The 21698-nt window shown below is 38.4% G+C and overlaps 1 protein-coding gene across 4 annotated transcripts in view; it reads left to right on the forward strand.

Annotated features, from left to right (window-relative positions):
* The window catches only part of LOC149230853 (uncharacterized), a 404135-nt gene that overhangs the window by 105143 nt on the left and 277294 nt on the right, over positions 1 to 21698 (forward strand). For all 4 annotated transcript variants that reach the window (XM_089379080.1, XM_089379081.1, XM_089379082.1 and 1 more), the window contains one exon: positions 8944 to 9047. In XM_089379080.1, coding sequence (XP_089235206.1) covers positions 8944 to 9047 — 104 coding nt within the window. The remainder of the gene's footprint in view (positions 1 to 8943; positions 9048 to 21698) is intronic.

Genomic DNA, 21698 nt, shown 5'->3' on the forward strand with positions numbered 1-21698 from the left:
TCAAATCCCACAGCGGGTCTCCAACCAAAACTTCTTCCATTTTCTCACACAAACCATCCGAGAAAATTACATAATCTACCACACTTGCTCCATTGTAAGTATTGCAAGTGAAATTACTGGACTTTGCCCATCTAGTCAAGCCATTACAAATGACTAAATCAAAGGCCCCACATAGAGTAAGCAATTGTTCACCAAAGAGATTGCAGCCCTTGTCCTCTGAAATTCTTTCCCACTGATGATTGCTTTCTTCTGTAAGCCAAATAGGGTCACAATCATCTTTACAACAAAGAATGCTAGCTTGCTTACTGGCAGTCCTAGCATTGAAATCACCCACTATAAGGACTTCACCTAGCTGAGAATATGTTGCAATATCCGCTTTTAAAGCTGCAAATGGATCTTTGTGGTCAAGCCCTCTACCTATGTATGTATTTATAACTTAATTCAATAATGCTATAATTTAGTAAATTTTATTATTAATTTATAATTATGCAAAAGAAATATATTATTTATTAATTTACATTATTAAATATTACTTGGATTAAGTATTGGGGGTTTTCACACTGCATTATATTAGATATCATTTTTTGGGATACAATTGCGTTAAGTAAGTTATTCATCTATGACCATTTAATATTACTTGGATATTAATTCAGATAAAGTTTAACTAACCTTTAATATAAAATATAATTCGTATAGTTATATATAAAATAATATAATAATATATATTATCAACATATAACTCATATATGGTGCAATTTAACTTTTAATTAATTTGTAATATACATATATAGAATAATAAGTAAGCCCCAAGGGTTAGCTCAACTGGTCGAATCCCTGTTGTTAAAATACCTCGCCAATTGGGAGGTCACAGGGTCAGTTCTCCTCGATGCCCTTGGGGTTAGGCTTAGCTAGTAGGCCGTGGGGCTTGATCCCCTTCGGGGTTGATCAACTTAGTTCTTTCCTATGGGAAAAAAAAGAATAATAAGTAATATGAAAATGAAAAATAAATAATTGATGTCATGGTTTGTGAGCTATGATTGCTGTTGGTGTGACCATAGTCGATAGCCAGTGGTAACAGTTGGAACTTGGAACCTTCACCCATTGCTAGTTGAAAAGTATGGTCGTTTGATGCCATAGGTGTGGAATCATTGACTCCCTAGTCACCATGTAGAGCAAATCACATGTGTCACAATATAGAGAACCTGTCTGGTTGATGGTATGGAGAGGACGACTAGAGGTTGACCAAACATAGCCCGTTGAAGCAGTTTGGTAGCGTCAATCCAAAATGAACCTTAGGCCAAACCAAAACAAATTTAAAGTTTTATTTTGGGCTATGACTTAGTGTAGCAGAGTGTCTATGGTGACGGGTCACGACGACCTCCTCCAACAACGTTGGTCAAACGAAATGGAAATATGAAAATAGGGTTACAAATGTCAAACTTACAAGGCGATAGGTTAAGAGGGGCCAAGCCCAACTTGGAAGTTAACCACCATTCTTGGTTTTTGACCTTTAAATGTGGATCCATTTCCGGATTTCTGGAAACGGATTCAAAAAAATTTAAAAGTTTTGAAATGTTTCCATTTCCAGATCTACGTTTCCAACTCCTTGAAATGGATCATAAATGTTTTGAAGGCGTTTCGTAGGCAAATCGTACCTGGTTCCATTTCAGAAACTTGTAATGACGTTTCTAGTAGTTCAGGGTGACATTTTCGGTAACCTAGGTTACTAGTTTGGTTGTTCTCTTGATGTTGTTACTTTTGATGTATTGCTGAACATTGAATTTTCTCTCTCGCATAAGGAAAGATTTTGGGTTTTCACGTTGTGGGTTTTGCCCTGGCCTCAAGCCTAAATCTCCGTGTCTTTTGTCTCATTGTCTCATGGATATCTTTATTACTCTTTCATATGCTTAAATAGTTGATATTTTCTTTCGTATAACTGCTTAATGATATTGAATGCTATATGAATGTTATTAATGCATATTAATCATTGGAAGTAGTTATCTGGTGAAGAAAATTTGTTCTAGCTTGTTTGCCCTTGATTTCTCAACATAGAGTACCACCCTGAGGTTTTTGTTTAAGTCCGTATAAGGCCTTCTTCAATATGCAGATGTGGGACTCCCTCCCATGCACCTCAAGGCCCCGAGGTTGCACAAAATGCACCTCTTCCTCAATCACGCCATTGAACAAGGTAGTCTTCACATCCATTCGGTGTATCCTCCACTCCATCTCTGAAGCAATAAAAATGACCGCCCTGATAAATGCATATCTGATGACAGGGAAAAATGTCTTCTCATACTCTACTTACTCCTTTTGGGAGAACCCTCTAGCCACGAACGTCGCTTTGTACTTCTGGACACTGCCATTTGATACCTGTTTGATTTTATAGATCCATCGAGAAGTGACGACTGACTTCCCTTCAGGCCTCGGTATAGTCTCCCAAACATCATTCCTCTTGATGGAACTATACTCTTCCATCATGGAATCCTTCTAACATGCTGATCTGCTGCCTCCTCATAAGTAGAAGGCTTGAAATCACTGATGTTGCTTGTCAATGCCAAATAAATGGATAATTTGGTTGGTGCAATGTTGCGGGGGAGCGCTCCCCCCCCGCTCCCACTCCCAATCCGCGCTCCGGGTGGGAGCGACTTGGGAGCGGGTCGGGAGCGCGCTCCCGAAATGGGAGCGATTTCGGGAGCGCGCTCCCTTAAAAAAATTTCGCTCCTTGCCTTTTCGGGAGCGTTTTGCCTTTTTTGCAATTTTTTTTTTGTAGTAATGTTTGAAATGCAATTTTTTTTGAAAGAAACAAATAAGTTTTGAGTGGGGTAGCTTAATGATCAAGTCTAGGCCCTAGTATTGATATGCTATTCATGGTAATGTTAAATTCTTAAAGTAAAAGTGACATTCTCCTTAATATTCATTTTCATCCTTTTTACTTAAATTTTTAACATTACCATGAAATGACTCAGGATGTTTGAGAGTGGTTATGGCCTCGTTGGATTTCATATGGAGAAAGTAGAATTTTAGATTTCATTCAAAATCCAGTAGACTTATTAGTTTTTCAAGATTTCAAGATTGGGGGATTGCAATGTTTCCATTGAATTTTGTCATGTATTAGGGTATGGAACTCGTATTTAATCAAGAGCACCAATCCCTCTATGTACCTTGATGTTAGTGACATTGGTTGTCGAACTCCTGTATCATGACCCTCCTAAAAATGTACGCATCACTCAAACAAAATCTTGACTTGACATGCTATGCTTGTTCTATCTTATGTTAATGCTTAGAGGGTGATATTAATGACAAAGATCCCTATACAGATACAGAGGTAATGACAAAGATACCTCTACATATTAATGCTTAGAGGGTGATATTAATGACAAAGACCCTGATTTTCCAACAAGACTAAAAAATTAGACATTTCTCGTGGTGGCAAGAGGCCCAAGCATAAGAAATAGATAATAGATGTACTTCTCTTTTCTAGTTTCTAGTAACTTTTATAACTATTGACTCTTTCATATTTATTATGATATTTTTTTAAACAATATATGACAATTTAAGTTTGAAGTTGGCAATTATAACTCATTAGTAATGAATTATGAATATGATGCTTCATGAAAGTTGAAAGTTGTTTCATTTCATTTCATTTTATAACATTTCATTTCATGTTAGATATTATTTGTTGTAATGGTTACGCTTAGCTTACAAGTACAACTTTGGTGATCAATGATGATAAATGTTATATATTGAATTGTGAAAGCTTGAAACTTTATGATTGATGAATCATGAGACTCAATATGTTGTATGTTACTATGTAACTAACTTGTGGACGTGGTTGATGAAGATTATAACTTCTAGATGATTGTTGTTGTATGGTTCAATCTATGTTTTCTTATGTTTTTTATATCTAATTCATTATTCTACATGTTTTTGTTGACATATATGTATCAAAATATAAAAAATATATATATTATATAAAAAATGCTCCGGGATTCGCTCCCAAACCGGGAGCTTGTGAAAATGTCGCTCCCGCTCCCCGCTTTCGGTCTCGCTCCCAAGTAACATTGGGCTGGTGGTCTACTCTTCCTAAAGATCTCGCTAAGAGCCTCTACATGCACCTTGACATCCCATATGCTCTGCTCAGGCCATCTTGGCCTCGTCCTGTTAGAGCTCGAAGGAACATCTAGCTCCTCTTGATCTAAAGGTCGTGCCCCTACTGCTGGTGCTACTAGTCCCCACTCAACCTTCGAAGCTTCTCGCTCCCAATCCTCTACCATTGTTGTATTTGCCCCACGTGACCTCCTAAAGGTCCCAACCTCCTCAAATCTGACATCCCTCCTAACCACTATCTTTCTTTGTCCTAGAATGTAGACCATATAGGCCTCTAAAGTCTCATGTTATCCAACAAAAATGCCCCTCCCTGATGAGGGATCCGGTTTAGTCCTCTTCTCTCAAAGAATGTGGACATACATTAGACTACTGAAGTTGTGCAGATGACTCACCTCCAATTTCACTCCTATAAAATCCCCATCAAGAATCATGTCCTCCATTGCCCTATGAGGACTACTATTCTGCAATTATATAGCCATATTACATGCCTCTGTCCACAAGAACATAGGCAGATCTTGATCATGGATCATGGCCTTGGTTGCTTTGACTATACTCTTGTTCTTCCTCTCTGCCACTCCATTCTGCTGTGGATTGTAGGCTATTGTCAACTCTTTCTTGGTTCTTGCCTCCTTGCAGAACTCCGTAAACTTGTTGGTGTACTTTCCCCCATTGTCTGATCTCAGGACCTTGATGTTCTTCCTATCGTGGTTCTCCACAAGAGCTTTGAATTCTTGAAATCGACTAAACACCTCATCCTTGGCCTTCAAGAAGTAAATCCATGTCCGCAAAGAATAGTCATCTATGAATGTCACAAAATAATTGCATCCCGAGATAGACTCCATTAACATAGGACCACGAACGTTGGAATGCACCAAATCCAACACACCCTTGGATTTGGTCTCACTGCTAGAAAATGTTGCCTTGGCCTGCTTGCCAAGTGCACATCCCTTACACACACCATCATGCTCTATATTGAACTCTGGAAAACCAGTGACCATCTCCCGTAATAATAGTAGAGTCCTGTATTGTAAATGTCCCATCCTCCTGTGCCAAATCTCACTTTGGCTGTCATTTGCACTAATATGTACTAGGGCTTTCATTGGATGTCACTGCTATGAACTAGGGTTTCACTCACTGTCCTCTCAACATATACAAGTTATTCTTCCTGCTGCCTATAATTCGCTTCATGCTAGGACCAACCCCTTTTGGTTTGATGGCTACCTCACCTCTCGTGAAACTGACCTCAAGTCCTATGTCCTCCATGATTGAAACTTGAAACTAAGAGAAAATTCTTTTCCAACCCAAGTACATACATTACCTCCTTCACCTCTATAAGACTTCCTGAGTCTAACTGGAGCTATATACTTTGAATGCCCTCCATTGCATACTTGTTGTTGTCACCGAGCTCCACATGTAGATCTTTGTGCTCCTTGGCCATATTGGTGAATATATCACGAGATTCCGTCGTGTGACAAGATGGTCCACTGTCCACAAACCACACCCCTCTTGTAATGGTGCTAGAAAGATAGGATATTAGAGCAAATTTCTTCTCGAATGTTTCCGCCAACTCATCCATCTGTGTAGATGCAACTGCTGCGGTCTTCTCCTTGCCTTTCTTCTTATTTAGACACTATCTGAGATAATGACCAAACTTATGACGTGCAAGGCACTTGACTTAGCTCATGTCTTTCTTCTCTTGTGAAGGTGCTCCTCTACTCTAGTTCTGCTTGGCTTTACCCTTGCCCTTCCTTGCTTGCCCAACAAGAGAAAGGTTCTCCTCATCTCCATCTTTGCTTTGTCCACCAGTGATTGATTCCTCCCAAATCTCCTTTTGGGTGAAATCGTCCCATAATTTGTCCCAATTAGGAAGCTTATCTTTGGCTAGGATACCTGTCACAAATGTAGCCCACTGCTTGGTACACCCTTCAATGCTACTTTTACAAGCTCCATCTCATCCACCTCTTCCCCAACAGTTGAAAGTTCATCACAAACTTGCTGAATCCTTGTGAAGTATGAGGCCATAGTCTCAGATCTGTTCATCTTAATGCTATTCAACTTCTCCCTTAGCACCATCTTTTTGTTTTGGTTGTCACTTTGGTACAACTTTGTCAAGGCCGTCGACATTTTATTGGCTGAATCCTTCTTTGTTATGTGAGGGATTATGTGATCCTTCACATAACGTGTGTCTTCATCCCTCCTTTAGGCTTATTTTATAATTTCATTTAGCACTTCATGGAGCACCCTTGCATTTGGAGCCTTGCTTGTGGATAACATCACCTTGGATCTTGACATGTGTACGTTTGGAGTGTAGCACTCACATGTGCCAGATTACATGTGACCTCTCTCTCTTAGAACTTTATGTGTGCTTGATCTCTCTCTCTCTCTCGTAAAGTTGCTAGGGCTTTTTGAGGTTATTGGAGTATCTTGAAGACTAGGGTTAGGTTATCATCCCTTGGAGGTTTGAAGGTTAGGGTTTTGAGATGAAACCCTAGTCTGTACGTGGTGAAGAAGAAGAAGAGGAGGAGCCATCTTGCTTTGGAGGACTTGCTTGAGTGAATCGTGCTTTTTGTGTCTCCTTGGTTGAGCTAGGGTTTCTTTGTTTTCCCTAGTTAGGCATTTGGAGAGCTAGTGGATTGTGGGATGTACACGAACTTCATTTTGTGCTATACGTCCATGCCCATCATCATGCTGTACCATAGTGCTGTATCATGCTGTACCATGCTGCTGCATCCATCACATCATGCTGCACCTCTTTGCATTATGCAGCACCTTATTATGTTGCAGCATTCATCATCATGCCGTCTTCAAACTTTACTTTCATCAAACCATGAAAGAGTATATATATATATATATATATATATTTTTATATATATATATATATATATATATATATATATTTTTATATATATATATATATATATATATAGATAACTGATAGACATTGCAAGAAGGCAGATCCATATACTGTCCTCGTCTGAAGTCTTTCCTCTGAGAGATCATCTTGTTGCGGCTAGGTGTCTTGCTGTAGATAACTCTTCAGAACAGTAATATAGGATTGCTGTAGATATCTAGGACAGCGAATAGCCTTCCTTTTGACAGCGTTAGATAGGATGTATATATGTCTCCTCTTTCTGTTAATATATCTTCTCACAAGCCTGCGGCTAGGGCACATTGACAGCAGATTTAGGGTCTCGTAGATCAGCGTCATAAGGTCTCTTAGACCTGTGTTTAGGACTTCACCATAACTGCGTTTAGGGCAGCTTCATCATGAACAGCGTTTAGGGCAGCTTCATTTTGGACAGCGTTTAGGGCAGATTTATTGTGGACAATGTTTAGGGCAGATTCATTTTGAACAGCGTTTTAGGGCATCATTTCCATTAGGGCAGCGTTGTCTTCTTAGGATCTCTCCTTCCACCAAAACTCAAGACAAGTGGAGAGGAAGAGATCACAAGAAGTGTGTGTACAAATGACCTTCAAGGCACCTCTATTTATACTAAAACGTTGAGCACAAGTGGGGGCAATTTGGTTGCTGGCCGACTTTGACGAATTGTCCCATAACACAAATAAATTCATGTCTCCATGAATACTTGTCGGAATCGGATGATCTTTAGATCAATCCCACACCTCTGGACGAGAGGAATCCAAGAAAAATATCAGCTGCCATAAATAAGATGACCCACATGGAGTTTGGCCCTAGTTGCCAATTTTAACAGTTCAAGACCAATGTCTGAAGAGTTTAGGAAATGTTGAAGCAACGAGGTCTCCCTTACACTGCAGTATTGCTTGCGAATTTTGAAGGAGTTGATGGTCATAGATTTCTACCTCTTTTCTAATATGATTGACATATAAAATTGAAAAGTGGTGCAGGTGCCTTTAAAGAAAGTGGATGTAAGAAAATAGAGATATATTATCATGCAACATCTCTCTTTGTATATGTTGATCATATCACACTCTTGGTGATTTACTGTAACTATGCTGCCAGAGAATATAATTTTACTATTTTGTTATCAGTAAAAAGTTTAATGTTTGTATATCTCCATGGAAAACATTCAGTATATTTGAATGGTTGTGTTTTACTTTATTTTTGATATTATATTTGTGATAGAAAATTAGACTTTTTAAATATTTATGGTGTTTAAATGGTGTCAAGTTTTGGATATCTAAATTTAAATTGCTAGTTCATATGGTGTACAGTCTCACCATAGCATGCTTGATTATCATAATTTGTTTGTTAGTATTGCATGCATAAACTTATGATACATGATACATATTTTTATATATAAATGACATTTTTGTCTTGGTTGTGCATGGTTACCACTAGCACAGATCTATCTTTCAGATCTTATATGCACTGAGAGGCTTAAAAACTTGATGTCATCCTCAATGATTTTACACCTAAAAGAGACATCTAACCACACCAGGTGGGTGTGAAAACATTGAGGTTGGAACCTTCAGTTTTACAATACCTCACTGCACATAATATGTCTCGGGTTAAGATGGATCTATAATGGGTTTAAATATAATGTGACTGTTATGCTGGTTATTATATTGGCAAGTCCTGAGCATAGATCCAGGGATAAATGCTAAGCATAGGTAGTGAATAAAGTAGCACTAATTTAAATGTCTACAGTGAGTAGTGAATAGTTTCACAGTACTAAAATTGTCGTGCTATACTAATTTTCATTTTCATTCTATTTTCCTAATTCTTCTACTTTAGAGAGATAAATTAAGTTTTGTTTAAATCTGTGGAAGCTACAGTATAGGAATCAACCTTGGAAATGAACTATGTTTACTGATTCTTGTTGCCTGTAACAATTGAATCTGGAAACTATGCAGGTTGTTAGTGAACATGGGCATATCTTGAAGTGCAGCCATTACATGCCACACCCAATACCTCAAGGCAGAACATTACCATGTGTAATTTATTGTCATGGAAACAGGTGATAAACAAGTCAGATTTGGAAGATGTGTGTTCTTTAGTGGGTTCACTTTTTGTTATTAGTTTTTAATTAAGCAGCAAAATGGTGGGTTCACTTTTTGTTATTAGTTTTTTAATTAAGCAGCAAAATGGGGCAAGGTATTAACATCAATCTTACCAAAAAGGCTTTTGGTATGGTTGGTGCAATCAAATAAGTAAATGCATACTAGATTTTCAAAATTTCAATTGACCAGAAGTTTGCCATTTATACGAGTATATTTATCTATAGGAAACTGTATTTCCTGCAAAGTAAACATTTTGATACCTTTTTATCCTTTCATATTTTTGACAAAAGCATGATGCAGAAGATCAACAATGAAATGATTAAACCCTAAAAAACATGAAGAAAGTGATATTGGACTAGTATGCAAGTCTTTATGTTTTCCAACCCAAATCGGAGTGGAAAGACAAAAACTGTTAGAAAGATATACAACACAATGCATGGAGATGATCCTCCATTTTAGTACATGGAACATTCTGTCATTCTTCTGGAGTACATCTATTTCCTGAAAGAATCAGAATTTTTTCAACTGATATTGCTTTTCCTGAAGTGGGGGATGATTTAAAACAAGAGATGGAATTACAATGGTATCATTCAGCTGATCATAATTGAGTGGTATATCGGATGGGTTCTGCTTACCACTTTTCCTATAAATTATCATGTCCATAGTGCAAATTTACCATGTCACAAACACTTTTCTCTGCAGCAATATGCTCTCCTTTAAGAATTTAAGAAATAGTATACATGTTTGAACTTTGAAGTATAACTTTTTTGCTGGAAATAATAGCCATTCGTTGACATTGTGATTTGCTTTGAATTTCACTTAGTTTCAGTGGTAGGGCAGATGGTCCTTCATTATGCTAAATTAGAGGAGTGTGTCTCAGGTTGTTCCAGATTAGCTGATTTAGAGGAACCTGTCTCAGTCTGTTAGTCTGTTAGCTAATTTGGAGCAGATTGTTATTCCAAATGTTGATTTTTCACTAGTCCTGTAAACTGATAATTGTTTCTTATGATTTTTCGTAGATTGATCTTTTCTTACATTTATTATTCATCATAAACAATTACACAGAGAACTTCAACAGTAAAACAAAATGTGAGAGGATCATAAAGAGACAGCCACACAAGAACACCAGAGTTTACCTCGGGAAAACTCACATGGGGGAAAACCCAGCAATCCTTTCCTTATAAAATCAAGTTAACAAGAGAGACATCTAAGTCAGGGTGATAGACATACTGACCATCAAGACGACAAACCAGCAAACCACCAAGATGTCAAGTCAACCCTCCTCCAAGACTCCTCCAAGTCAAACTCAGTCAAGGTCTAAACAAGGCCTCCAATAGGAGGCCGAATTTCTCCTTCTCTCTCCACAGAAATTTGGCCAGATTACAGAAAAGTTTCATTTCCTTCAACACGTGTGAGCTGCAGCAGAGAATTCTTCCACACGTGCAAGCCTCTTTCTCTTCTTGTTTGACTTGGTCAACTTCTCTTTGATTTCAGCCTATTTCCTTCACTTGGGAGCAGATGTATTTGCCTTATGTGTGATTCGAATTGTATGTCTCATGGAGGAGTAACGAATGCTTATATATAGTCATCCAGGAGGGTTGAATGGGTGCCTCCAAGGGGCCAGGCCGAATTGAACAGGAGGGGCCGACGTTGTCATCTTGTGGAGCCATGATACATAACACACATTCAAATTTTCTCTTTTGGAAGGTCATGAAGAACAAGCCTTCGAATTTTGTTTGACCAATACAAATATAATTTTCTTTTGAGCATGAAGAACATGTTTTAATAATTTCTTTTTGACACTAGCATGAAGAACATGCTTATAATAAATGCATAAATGATGAAAATATACATTATGAAGACCGACCATGGTTACAAAATTGAACACTCCCTCTTAACTAGGGAGGTGTTCATAATGACTATCAAGATCTTCTCAAGTTGACAATTCTACAAGGAAGGTTCAAGATTAAGATAAGCATCATCATCAATATCATAATCACCAGCATCAACCATACATAATCAAGGTTCACCATCAAACGACCATAGACTTCGTCTAGGTGAAACATCAGAGGCTTCATCATTGATAAACAAGCTCACTCTAGAAAGAGATCAACGCATGATGCTACGAGGCTCCAACTCAATTGAGTAGCCTCTAGGACCATACTCCACCCAATGTCAACTGACACAGAGAGTATGTCCTTTGCCGGTCCATTCTCCCCAATTCAAGTCAGTGTACTTGACACATGGATAACTTCCCTAATTCTGGTCAAAGTACTTGACACAGGGAGAATGTCAGTCCATCAGACCATTCTTCCTAATTCAGGTCAATGTACTTGACACATGGATAATTTCCCTAATTCAGGTCAAAGTACTTGACACAGGAAGAATTTCAGTCCATGATGCTATCTAATATTTCAAACCGTTCTCCCTAATTCAGGTCAATGTACTTGACACAGGGATAATTTCCCTAATTCAGGTCAAAGTACTTGACACAAGGAGAAGTTATATCCATGATGCAATCTCATCAGCTCTCCCTCTCAAGGAGAGAGGTATTCTCCACAAGCTGTTAATTTTCTTGAAACTCTGCAACTACTTAGATGAACCTTTTGCAAATCAAGGCAACTGAAAACTGAAAGCAAGTTTAACTTTCACCAAGATACAGAGTTTCTTAACATCCAATAAGTAGCGGAAAAATACTTGCGATAAAAACACATGCACCCAAATGGGAAAACTTGCATTCGTTGTTGTGGGCTTTTTATTGATTGTTCTTTGAGAAAATAGATCTTTTACAAATTCGATCTGCTGCTACTGCAACCAACAAATAGCCTCTGAGAATCTAATTTCCTAGCTCCATAATTGCTCTCGGCCCTGCCTTGATCACTGCTCTTGGCCTTAGTCCTACCTATTGATCTCAACTTGCATACACAATTGCTTACTGCTGAAACTAATCTCATCTTGCTCCTCGAATTCCTGATCTTAGCTCCTCAACCAATGCGCACTGCCAACAACAAAGAACCATCAATCTAGTGCCTTTGACATTCTCTTGCCTTAATAGACTTTCGATCTGTAACGACCCATCTCGAATTAAAGGAAGCATAAGATATTAGCATGCATGTGAGGCATGCATATGATAGCTACATATGCATGCATTGCCTGTATTGTACTAGTATACATATTGGTTAATATCATTAAAATGTGTCTATATTTAGGATAACGAATTAACTAGTGAAATAAATACCTAACTTACAAGAACATAGTGAGATACTTGACCATAATATATGTATATAATTTTATTATATAAAATATAAAATAAATGCAAAGTATTAAACTAAATACAAAGGAATTATTATATATATATCAATATTCTAACAAAAAGAAACTATATATGAAATTAAAGGAAATTAACATATAGAGAAGTATATCTATGTATTAAAGTGTGATTTAAGATAGAGCCATAATATTATAAAAGAATAACTTAATATATACAAAAGCAACCATAACATAATAAAAGGGATATATAAAGGGAAGTATTTTTATAAGTTGATAACCGCTTCCACACACTTCTGAAGTTATCCAATGCAAGACGGTGGAGAAATTCAAAGCGGTGGAGTGCTAACCTCCCCAATATAAGAGGAGGTAAGGTACTGTAGAGAAAGAAAATGAAAATTCTGATACAGAGGTAGATGGACGAAGAGCTTTGGAGATTCAGAGGGATAGAAGGAAATTCTAACCATTGATAGAAAGAAGTCTGAGCGCAATTGTTCTTGATGCTTTTGGGCACGGGGGCTAGAGTGCTGGAATTCTGAAGTATTTTGGAGCTGGGTACCGAGGTTGTGCCCAGTTTGGCAGGGAGGTTTTGGTCTTTTGGTAACGGGAGCGGGAGTGGGAGCAAAATCAGAAGCATCTTCAACCACAAAAACCCTAGGTAGGTACTCAACATCAAATTGATAAATTCTAATAGTCTGAATGGTTATACCTTGTTAAAATTTTTAAATTTAAGGCTTTACCACTGGTATCAGAGCTTGGTTCAAATTCTTCAGACCTTATAGGCCCTACACACCTCCAATTTAAAATTCCTTTGTTAAATTAATGGCGTGGGTTTTATTATTATTGGGTAATGTTCGATATGGGTAGCAATATCCTCTGGCGACTTCCTTTAGTAGCCACAACACTGTCGAGACCTACCTCTTTCTTCTTGGCCGTCTCTCTCTGGGTTGCACAGAGAGTGAGACCTCCCTATTTGTTCAGTGTACTGGACTTACATAATAAGAAAATGACCCGTTGTAGTCCCTGCATCGATGACCATACATTATTTATTTTCTCTATTAGAGTTATGAATTCCATGAATTCAAATCTCTAGTCGCTGTTATCTTTTGTCTGCTCATTCGAATTATCGTGTAATTGTTTCTCAATTAATACATACGCTACAATGAAGGGAATATAGACCATAAATGTCAAACGAGGGTTTGCGATGAACAAAAGTTCTGTGCTTAATTCTTTTGCCATTGATGAATTACTTTTCTACTATAGAAATTGCGTTATGGCCCAAAGAATTCCAAGAATGGTGAGTATTCAATTAAACCCAAATTAACCTACCGACAACAATAGACGTCCATCGGCCAAACAATGATACTATGACTGCGACATGTTATATATGTGACATGATATATATTTTTATAATCGTTGACACGAGATAGGGATTTTGACAAAAAAAATTATGTTTGTATTATTTTAAGTGAATACCGTTGGCTAAGACCGATAGTATAGAACTATCTATAGTGACGATGGAGTGGCTAGAGTAGACAAGGGTTGGATTTTGGAATCAAAGCCACCCGTCCGTTGTGACGCTTTAAAACATTTTACTTAATTGTTATAACATGGTAAGCATTATAGAACTTGTTGAAGGTTAGGGTATTTTTTTTTTTTACTGTAATGAATTATAAATGATCTAGATATTATTTTTTGGGATTCAATTGCGTTAAGTAAGTCATTCATCTATGACCATTTCCATGAGAGATAGTCGTAACTGACTAATTTCTCATGATTTTTGAATAGTCCACTTAGCACTCATTGCATCGGGTGATGCTCACAGGGGTGAAGAAGTGGGATTATAGTGTCAATCATCACTTTCGGGGCTTGCACCCGGTAACTAGGACTTCCCAAAAGGTCACCCATCCTAGATCGCCTCTGGCTCAAGCGCGCTTAACTGTGGAGTTTTCCCCACAATCAAGCCCACTTAGCTTGCTACCCGATTTGCAAAACCTTTAGCAAGTATTGTTCCTCATGAACCATTCAAGTAGAGTTCCCTTCACTCTTTTTTAATTTAAGTATAGCGGTTTCCAACTTTCCGCAGTGCATTATATTGGATATCATTTTTTGGGATTCAACTGCGTTAAGTAAGTCATTCATCTATGACCATTTCCATGAGAGGTAGTCGTAACTGACTAATTTCTCATGATTTTTGGCCTAGGGGACACATTAATCATCCTTTTGTTTTATTAATGTCAAAGAGCTAAAGTACTTTTTATGAGTTGTGTACCTTGTATTTTAATTTATTAAAGTCACATGTGTATTAAAGTGAATATTTTAAAAGTCACTTTATGAGAGAAAAAGTGACCATATTACTAAGACGTTAAAAAGTACTAGGAAGTGTTTTAAGTGAGGGGGGCCCAATGAGAAAGGGGTCAAGTGGGGGACTTGATCTCAACCATTGATCTCATGGGATGAGATTTAATCTCAGCCCTTGATCATTAGGTTTAGGGTTCACCTCACTAAAAGAAGACAAAAAGGGAGGAAAAGGAAAAAGTACGCTCATTCATCCTTCACTCAAGGAAATGAGAAGAGTGTAGGAGAGCAAGGAGAAACCTACAGCAAGAGGAGACCAAGGAGGCAAGTTTGCAGCTGAAGGAGAAGACTGAACAACAAGAGGAGTTCGAATCTCTCAGCTAACACTCAGGTACATATCCCGAGTTTCTATGGCCGAGTCTCGAAATTTTCGGGTTGCTGTTTAAGGCATTTTTGCAGGGGTTATACAGGTTGAGTTGAAGCCTTAACTATCACTGGCTATAAGTTTACCTTCCAGGCCGAGATTTCTGCTGCATACAGGCCAAGTTCAGCTCCAATCAACAGGAGAATTCTGGGCAGAAAATTCTTGGGTATGCAGGCCGAGAACAGATCTGTTTTGAATCTTGACAGCATTTTATCTGAAGGTGTAGCAGTCAAGTTTGGACAGGAACTCCTTGTGATTGAGGGTGTTTATTCAGCTGAGAAGGACCATTTTACAGGCAGAGTTATTGACTGATCAGAGGCCTGATTTCCTATGTTAGGGAGCAGAAAGAGATCTGAATCTCCTGTTTTAGGTAGTAGACAAAAGTCCAAATCTCCCGTGTTTAAGGAGCAGACAGAGGTCTGAATTTTTGGTCAAAGAAGATCAGAACGTGGAGCAGATATTCCAAGGACAATTCTGCTCAGTTTGACAGCAAATCAAGCCACTGTCAGTTGCACATAAAACTAAGCCAAGTCTGTCTGAGTTTATGACATCTAGAGAGGACTCAAATTTCTGTCTACTTGACCAGTGATATCTCCAAACAAAAGGGAGATAAGTATTTTTATTTCTGCTATTTAATATTTTCCTTAAAAGCAAACAAAATCCTTCTTGAAATGGTTTTTCCCTTGTGGGTTTTTCCAGGGTCATGTTGACCAAAAATAACTGTGTTCACTATGTCTATTTAATGTGTGTGTGCTTGTTCATTCATTTCCTATATCAGCTAAAAAGAGAAAGTATAGTAGTCCTTATGTTTCTTGTTGAATGCAAATTAACATGTTTATCAGTCACATGTTTTGATGAGTTTTGGGCATTAAACATCGCAAAGACTTGAAACTGGGTGGACTACAACATAACATAATTTTGTACATAACTTAGGAAAATTGATTAATTAATGGGTATTAATTGAGAAAACCGATTTTTCTCTAGAGACTTCTGAAAAAGTGACTTGGCGGAGTCTAAGATGATCTGAGCCATCGATCATGATTAGATCTTGGCCGTTGATGCTCCAACGAGAGATTATAAGAGCAGGTCGAAGGGATTGGAGAAGACCCACATCAAGCGAGCAAGGCAGTTTGAATTACCCAGTTAGCAGTATTCAACATGGTGCAGTTCGAGACAGGGTAGGAGATAGTCCTGGGGGTTGCAACAGTGAGAATTTCCAGAGAAATTCTCTCAAGAGGTTTTCTAGTGATCTAGAGTCGGGATAGGAGGCCAAATTATCTAGTAGAGGAGGCTGTATTTAGCAGATCGAGTTAGCCAGATTCCCAGTGCGAGTTGCTAGGAGGATTGTTTCAGTTTCCAATTGCCGGATCAGTGTCTCAGAGGCAGAGCAAGTGGGTTTCAGAGGCAAAGGAAGGCATGACGACTTGCTTGGAAGGGTTTCTAGGGAAAACGAGTTTTTCTGAGGCTGCAGTGTGCATTTCTGGGCAGATGTGCGAGTGCTGGGAAGGTGTGCGTGTAGCCCAGAGAGGGGTAGATCGAGTTGCTGCGAGGGAAATTTTTTTCCCAGTCCATATCCAGTTGAGATAAATAGCCGGAGCTAAGCTAGGAACTCTAGCCGTTGTAATCCTTTATTTTTGCTGCATAATAATAAAACCCTCATCTGTTGTAGTGGTTTTTCCAAGAATTTCGTCCAAAAATAATGGTGTCATTTTTATTGTGTGTGCATCTAATCCTCAATGTTGTTTTTTTTTTTAAATTTCTGCAGTGTAATTTTACTGTGAAGAATTGCAGTGTGAATCTTTTGCCTTGCTGTTAATAATTAACAAAAGACAAATCAACTGTATTTAGTTAGGAGAATAATATCCAGTTGCTGCAGTTCAAGGAATTTTCACAAGAATGGAGTATAGATTTCCTTCAAACAAGAGGGCAGACCTTGGCCCTTCTTTTGTGATGAGATTCTGAAACTATGGGCTTATAGGGTTAATTGACAAATTAAGCCCTAGATGATGACTTGAAACATAGAAGACTTCTACTTCATGGGCTTCTCTTTCACAATAACTTTGATACCGTGTTGTGTTTTCAATAGTCTTCTAAATTGATAATTGTTTCTTATGATTTTTCGTAGATTGATCTTTTTTTACATTTAGTATTCATCATAAAACAATTACACAGAGAACTTCAACAGTAAAACAAAATGCTAGAGGATCGTAAAGGGACAACCACACAAGAACACAAGAGTTTACCCTGGGAAAACCCGCATGGGGGAAAGCCCAACAATCCTTTCCTTATAAAATCAAATCAACAAGAGGGACATCTAAGTCACGGTGATAGAGAAATTGACCAGCAAGATGACAAGACCAACAAACCACCAGGATGTCAAGTCATCCCTCCTCCAAGACTCCTCCAAGTCAAACTCGGTCAAGGTCTAATCTAGACCTGCAATAGGAGAGGCTGAAATTTGGCCTTCTCTCTCAACAGAAATTTGGCCAGATTATAGAAAAGTTCCTGTTCCTACCACACGTGGGAGACTCTTTCTCTTATTCTTTGACCCAATCAACTTCTTTTTGATTTCAACCTCTTTCCTTTGCTTGGGAGCAGATGTATTCGTCTGATGTGTGAGTCAAATTGTATGCCTTGTTAGCATTTTGTAATTTTCCCTACGTTGAGGAGAGAAAATCAGAGGTAACCACAAAACCACTTGTAAGCTAAAATCTAGCCCTTCTAGCTTTAGAGAGTGCTCTCTTTGTCTAGAATGTTCAATTACTCAGATGTTAGGCTAGGTATGGTGCTAAGTAAGGTATAATTTTCAAAGATTTGCTGGTAGGAAAGGAGACAGATCCATTAGGCATGGAGTCATGTCTACCTGATTATGTTTCTAGTGATGAACTGAAGAGAAAATGGAGCTTCTACAACAAGGTAGGTAGTATCTTTGGAGTTTTTTAGTCTAAATTCGTTGTAGGAGGGTGAGTGGAAGACGAATGGAAAATGACAAACAGAGCATCAAACACCAAGATGAATTCTAACTGTTGTTTTCGCAGAAAACATAGATGTCTAGCAAACTGAAACAGAGCACTATTTGGAGTGAATTCTATATCAGTATTTTTGTTTAACTAAACAAGAGGATACATTTCAAAGCATGATTGTTATAGAAGATAACCTACAAAGGAAGAAAGCACATCTCCAAAGCAAACTAACACAAGAATCCTTGTAAATTACACTTCTGTCTTCATTCTGTTGGTGATGATGCTGACACTGCAATGATCATGCCACATACCTCTTTCAAGCCTCCTTTTGCCAAAAATACAAAACATTCATCTCCACACCAAAAACCCTAACCCTAATGCTAGTTAGGGCACAAAAATGTTGTGAAAGCTTCTTCAAAAAATGGCTTACGAACCTCCGACTAACTGCGTTTGCAGGAGGGATTTTATGCAAAACATTATCACCTTTAACCTCAACCTCATAAACAAGCATACTCTAGGCAAAAATCAAAAATCAAAACTATGTTATTTCATCCTTTCCAGTGTTCAAACTTTGTCTTCTTCAACCAATAGGTCCAACTTGCCTCTATCTTTCTCCTGCATCTCTTTTAACTGCTATTTGGTGGCTCTTAATTATTTTCTCATAGAAAGATGTTGCCTGCATATGTTTTTCATTTGCCTGTGTAGTGGAATGGACCTCTTCAACGAATATTTGGCATTGTCCATTGCTGGCTGATAGATGTCCAAAAAAGCACTCATTTGTTTCCTACCCATTTCATGTTGCTGTTTGAGCTCAGAAATCTCCTTGTGAGCCTTCTTCAAGTGCATTCTCAACTTGTTAAAGGTGTGCTTCCCCTCATCTATCTCTGTCTTCTCTTCTTGGATTTGTAGCTTTGTAGATGAGGATCTGGTAACTCTAGTTGTTGGAACTTCTGCCTTCTTAATATGTAGGTTTCCAAGGACTCTCTCTTACCCTTGGGGCTTACTTTACTCCCTTCGAAAGCTGCTTGCCCACATGAAATCGATCGGGAAAGAGGCAGGGTCGCTTGTAGGGAGGGGTTAAGGCTATAGTGTGAGGGGTAGTGCTATGGGCAGAGCCATTAGTGAACGACCCTATCTTCTTTCACTACCTTTTCTTTGTCCTTGGATTTGGCAGCAACTGGTACAACGTTAGCCACTGGTTCATCTTCACTAGGTTGTAATGTCCCCACTTTTATTCTTCTTCATAGTACAACTAGGGTGGATTTCTAGGGCATGGGATGGCTAGGTCAGTGGAACAGGTTTATGTCATCAGGGGTTCTGATGGAGTTTTGAGGAGTTTTCATGGGGTCTGATGATATTCGCTTGACATATTCATCATTATGAGCAGTTCCGCACATCTTGTTTTTGGTTCTGTGACTTTCTGATAATTCCTGTAAAACGGGGTTATTATTGGCATAACTTAATTAATTATTCTCGAGGTGGCATTCTTGAGAGATTAATTGATGGCAAACATCAGTGTAATAGCCCGTTGGAACCAGAACGAGAAGATCTTCAAGATGGGGCGCTGAGAAGTGACTTCCAGTGGCCGAAGAGAGCATGGTGGGCGATCTACCATTTTCCTTAGTTAAAAATGACTTTAATTAGTCACTTAATTAAGGAAAAATAATTAATTGGGAAATTTGGCCAAAAGTGACTTAAGTGAAATAAAATAAAATTAAAAAGTCAGTTGATAAAGTCAATGGAGGAGCTTCTAAAACAATAATAAAATAAGATGCTTCTAGAGGCCTGGAGATCTATGCATCAAATCTATAAAAGAGGGGAGGAGGAGGACATTTGGAGACATCTTGGATTTGAGTATTGTTTTGTGGAGAGGTTTGAGAACTCGGTTCTCTACTTTAGCAGCGATCTACCATTTTCCTTAGTTAAAAATGACTTTAATTAGTCACTTAATTAAGGAAAAATAATTAATTGGGAAATTTGGCCAAAAGTGACTTAAGTGAAATAAAATAAAATTAAAAAGTCAGTTGATAAAGTCAATGGAGGAGCTTCTAAAACAATAATAAAATAAGATGCTTCTAGAGGCCTGGAGATCTATCCATCAAATCTATAAAAGAGGGGAGGAGGAGGACATTTGGAGACATCTTGGATTTGAGTATTGTTTTGTGGAGAGGTTTGAGAACTCGGTTCTCTACTTTAGCAGTAGCCCCAAGACAAAAACCCTTAGGTGATTCAGTGAGATTGGGCTAGTACCCATCCAGCAAATCACATAATAATTTTGCATCTTTGATATGTGCAGATGCATCAACAAATTTCATAAACATTGACCCCTTGGGACAATTAACCAAGAAGTTTATAAGGCTTCTCCCCTTTTGGTTGGTCCAACCATATGACATCACAATGCATCCTATTTGTGCCCATGATGCCCTAAACTCTTCCAATATTTTAGTGCATTCAACCTTTTCATCTTGAAGAATGCGGCCTCGAAAGTCATCATAAGAAGGGATTTTGTACCATGGGCCAACAATTACAATAGCATCAACAATAGGCTGGAAAAATGGATTATTCCTTGCAACGCGGAAAGGAATATCACTCCAAAGGAGAAACTTGCCCAACAACTTGTTAGCTTGTTCTTTCTCCTGTTTTTTAAGCATTGAAGTGATAGATGGTTGTGAACCAACCGTGGTTCTATGAACAAAAAATGATGAAGTAGCTACAGGGTTGGTTGTAGATATTGATGTTGAAGTAGAACCAGTGCCACTTTCATATTCACTTCCTAACACTCTCCCTGCTAGTTGATTCCTCAGATCTGACTTGGACAGTTTGACTTGCTATAATTCTTCCAATGATCTGAGGGCTCTTTGGATGATTTTCAGATTTGTATTTTTGCAAGGCCCTACCTCATGTCCAGGGATTTTTGCAAGGTGATACTTCAATCCATAAACCCCCGACATATGATGCCCACAAAACTTGCAAGACAAGTTTGATCTTGTTGACACCTAATCATCAGGATTGGGTGAATAAGTAATTGATGTAAATAAATAATAAGAAATATGAATAGACATCGGGAGATGAAGTGAACAGTGTCTCCCTCATGTATATAATAAAGATCAACCTGAATGAATAAACGAATTGATTTGAAGAGGAGTTACTGGCTGGTCTGACATGGTATCAGAGCCAACTCCCAAATTAGCCTTTGTGTAACTCTTGGTGTCAGTTTCCTACCTATTTTGCAGAACTCACACGTTTGTCATGCTCCTAAGGTCTGCACCCACAGGCCTACACTGTCATATGCGTTTTTGGCCCATATTCCACGCATATCGTATTACCTTCGGTCTCCATCCCACTGCGCTTTCATTCTTACACAGTGATTGTTTGAATACCGCTCGACAGTCATTGTTTGAGTTACCCATTGCGGTTGAATACCACTAGTCCTCTGCCTCAATCTCTCCTTGGCGCCCACCGAGGTATATATATATCTATATATATATATATTTGCACACTATATTTTACCCTTTACATCACATTGAACGACTTTCCTCACAGATGCAACCCACTCCTACTTCATCGGTCGACGTGGTTGCTTCCCTCAAATCCCATTTCATTTGCCCTCCGTTTGTTCGTTCTTAAAGCCATTCGAACCGTGGTTGCGCGCTGCT

This window comes from Pinus tabuliformis, chromosome J (genome assembly GCF_031772625.1).
Source record: "Pinus tabuliformis cultivar Carrire ecotype Pingquan chromosome J, CPIR1, whole genome shotgun sequence".
NCBI lineage: Eukaryota > Viridiplantae > Streptophyta > Pinopsida > Pinales > Pinaceae > Pinus > Pinus tabuliformis.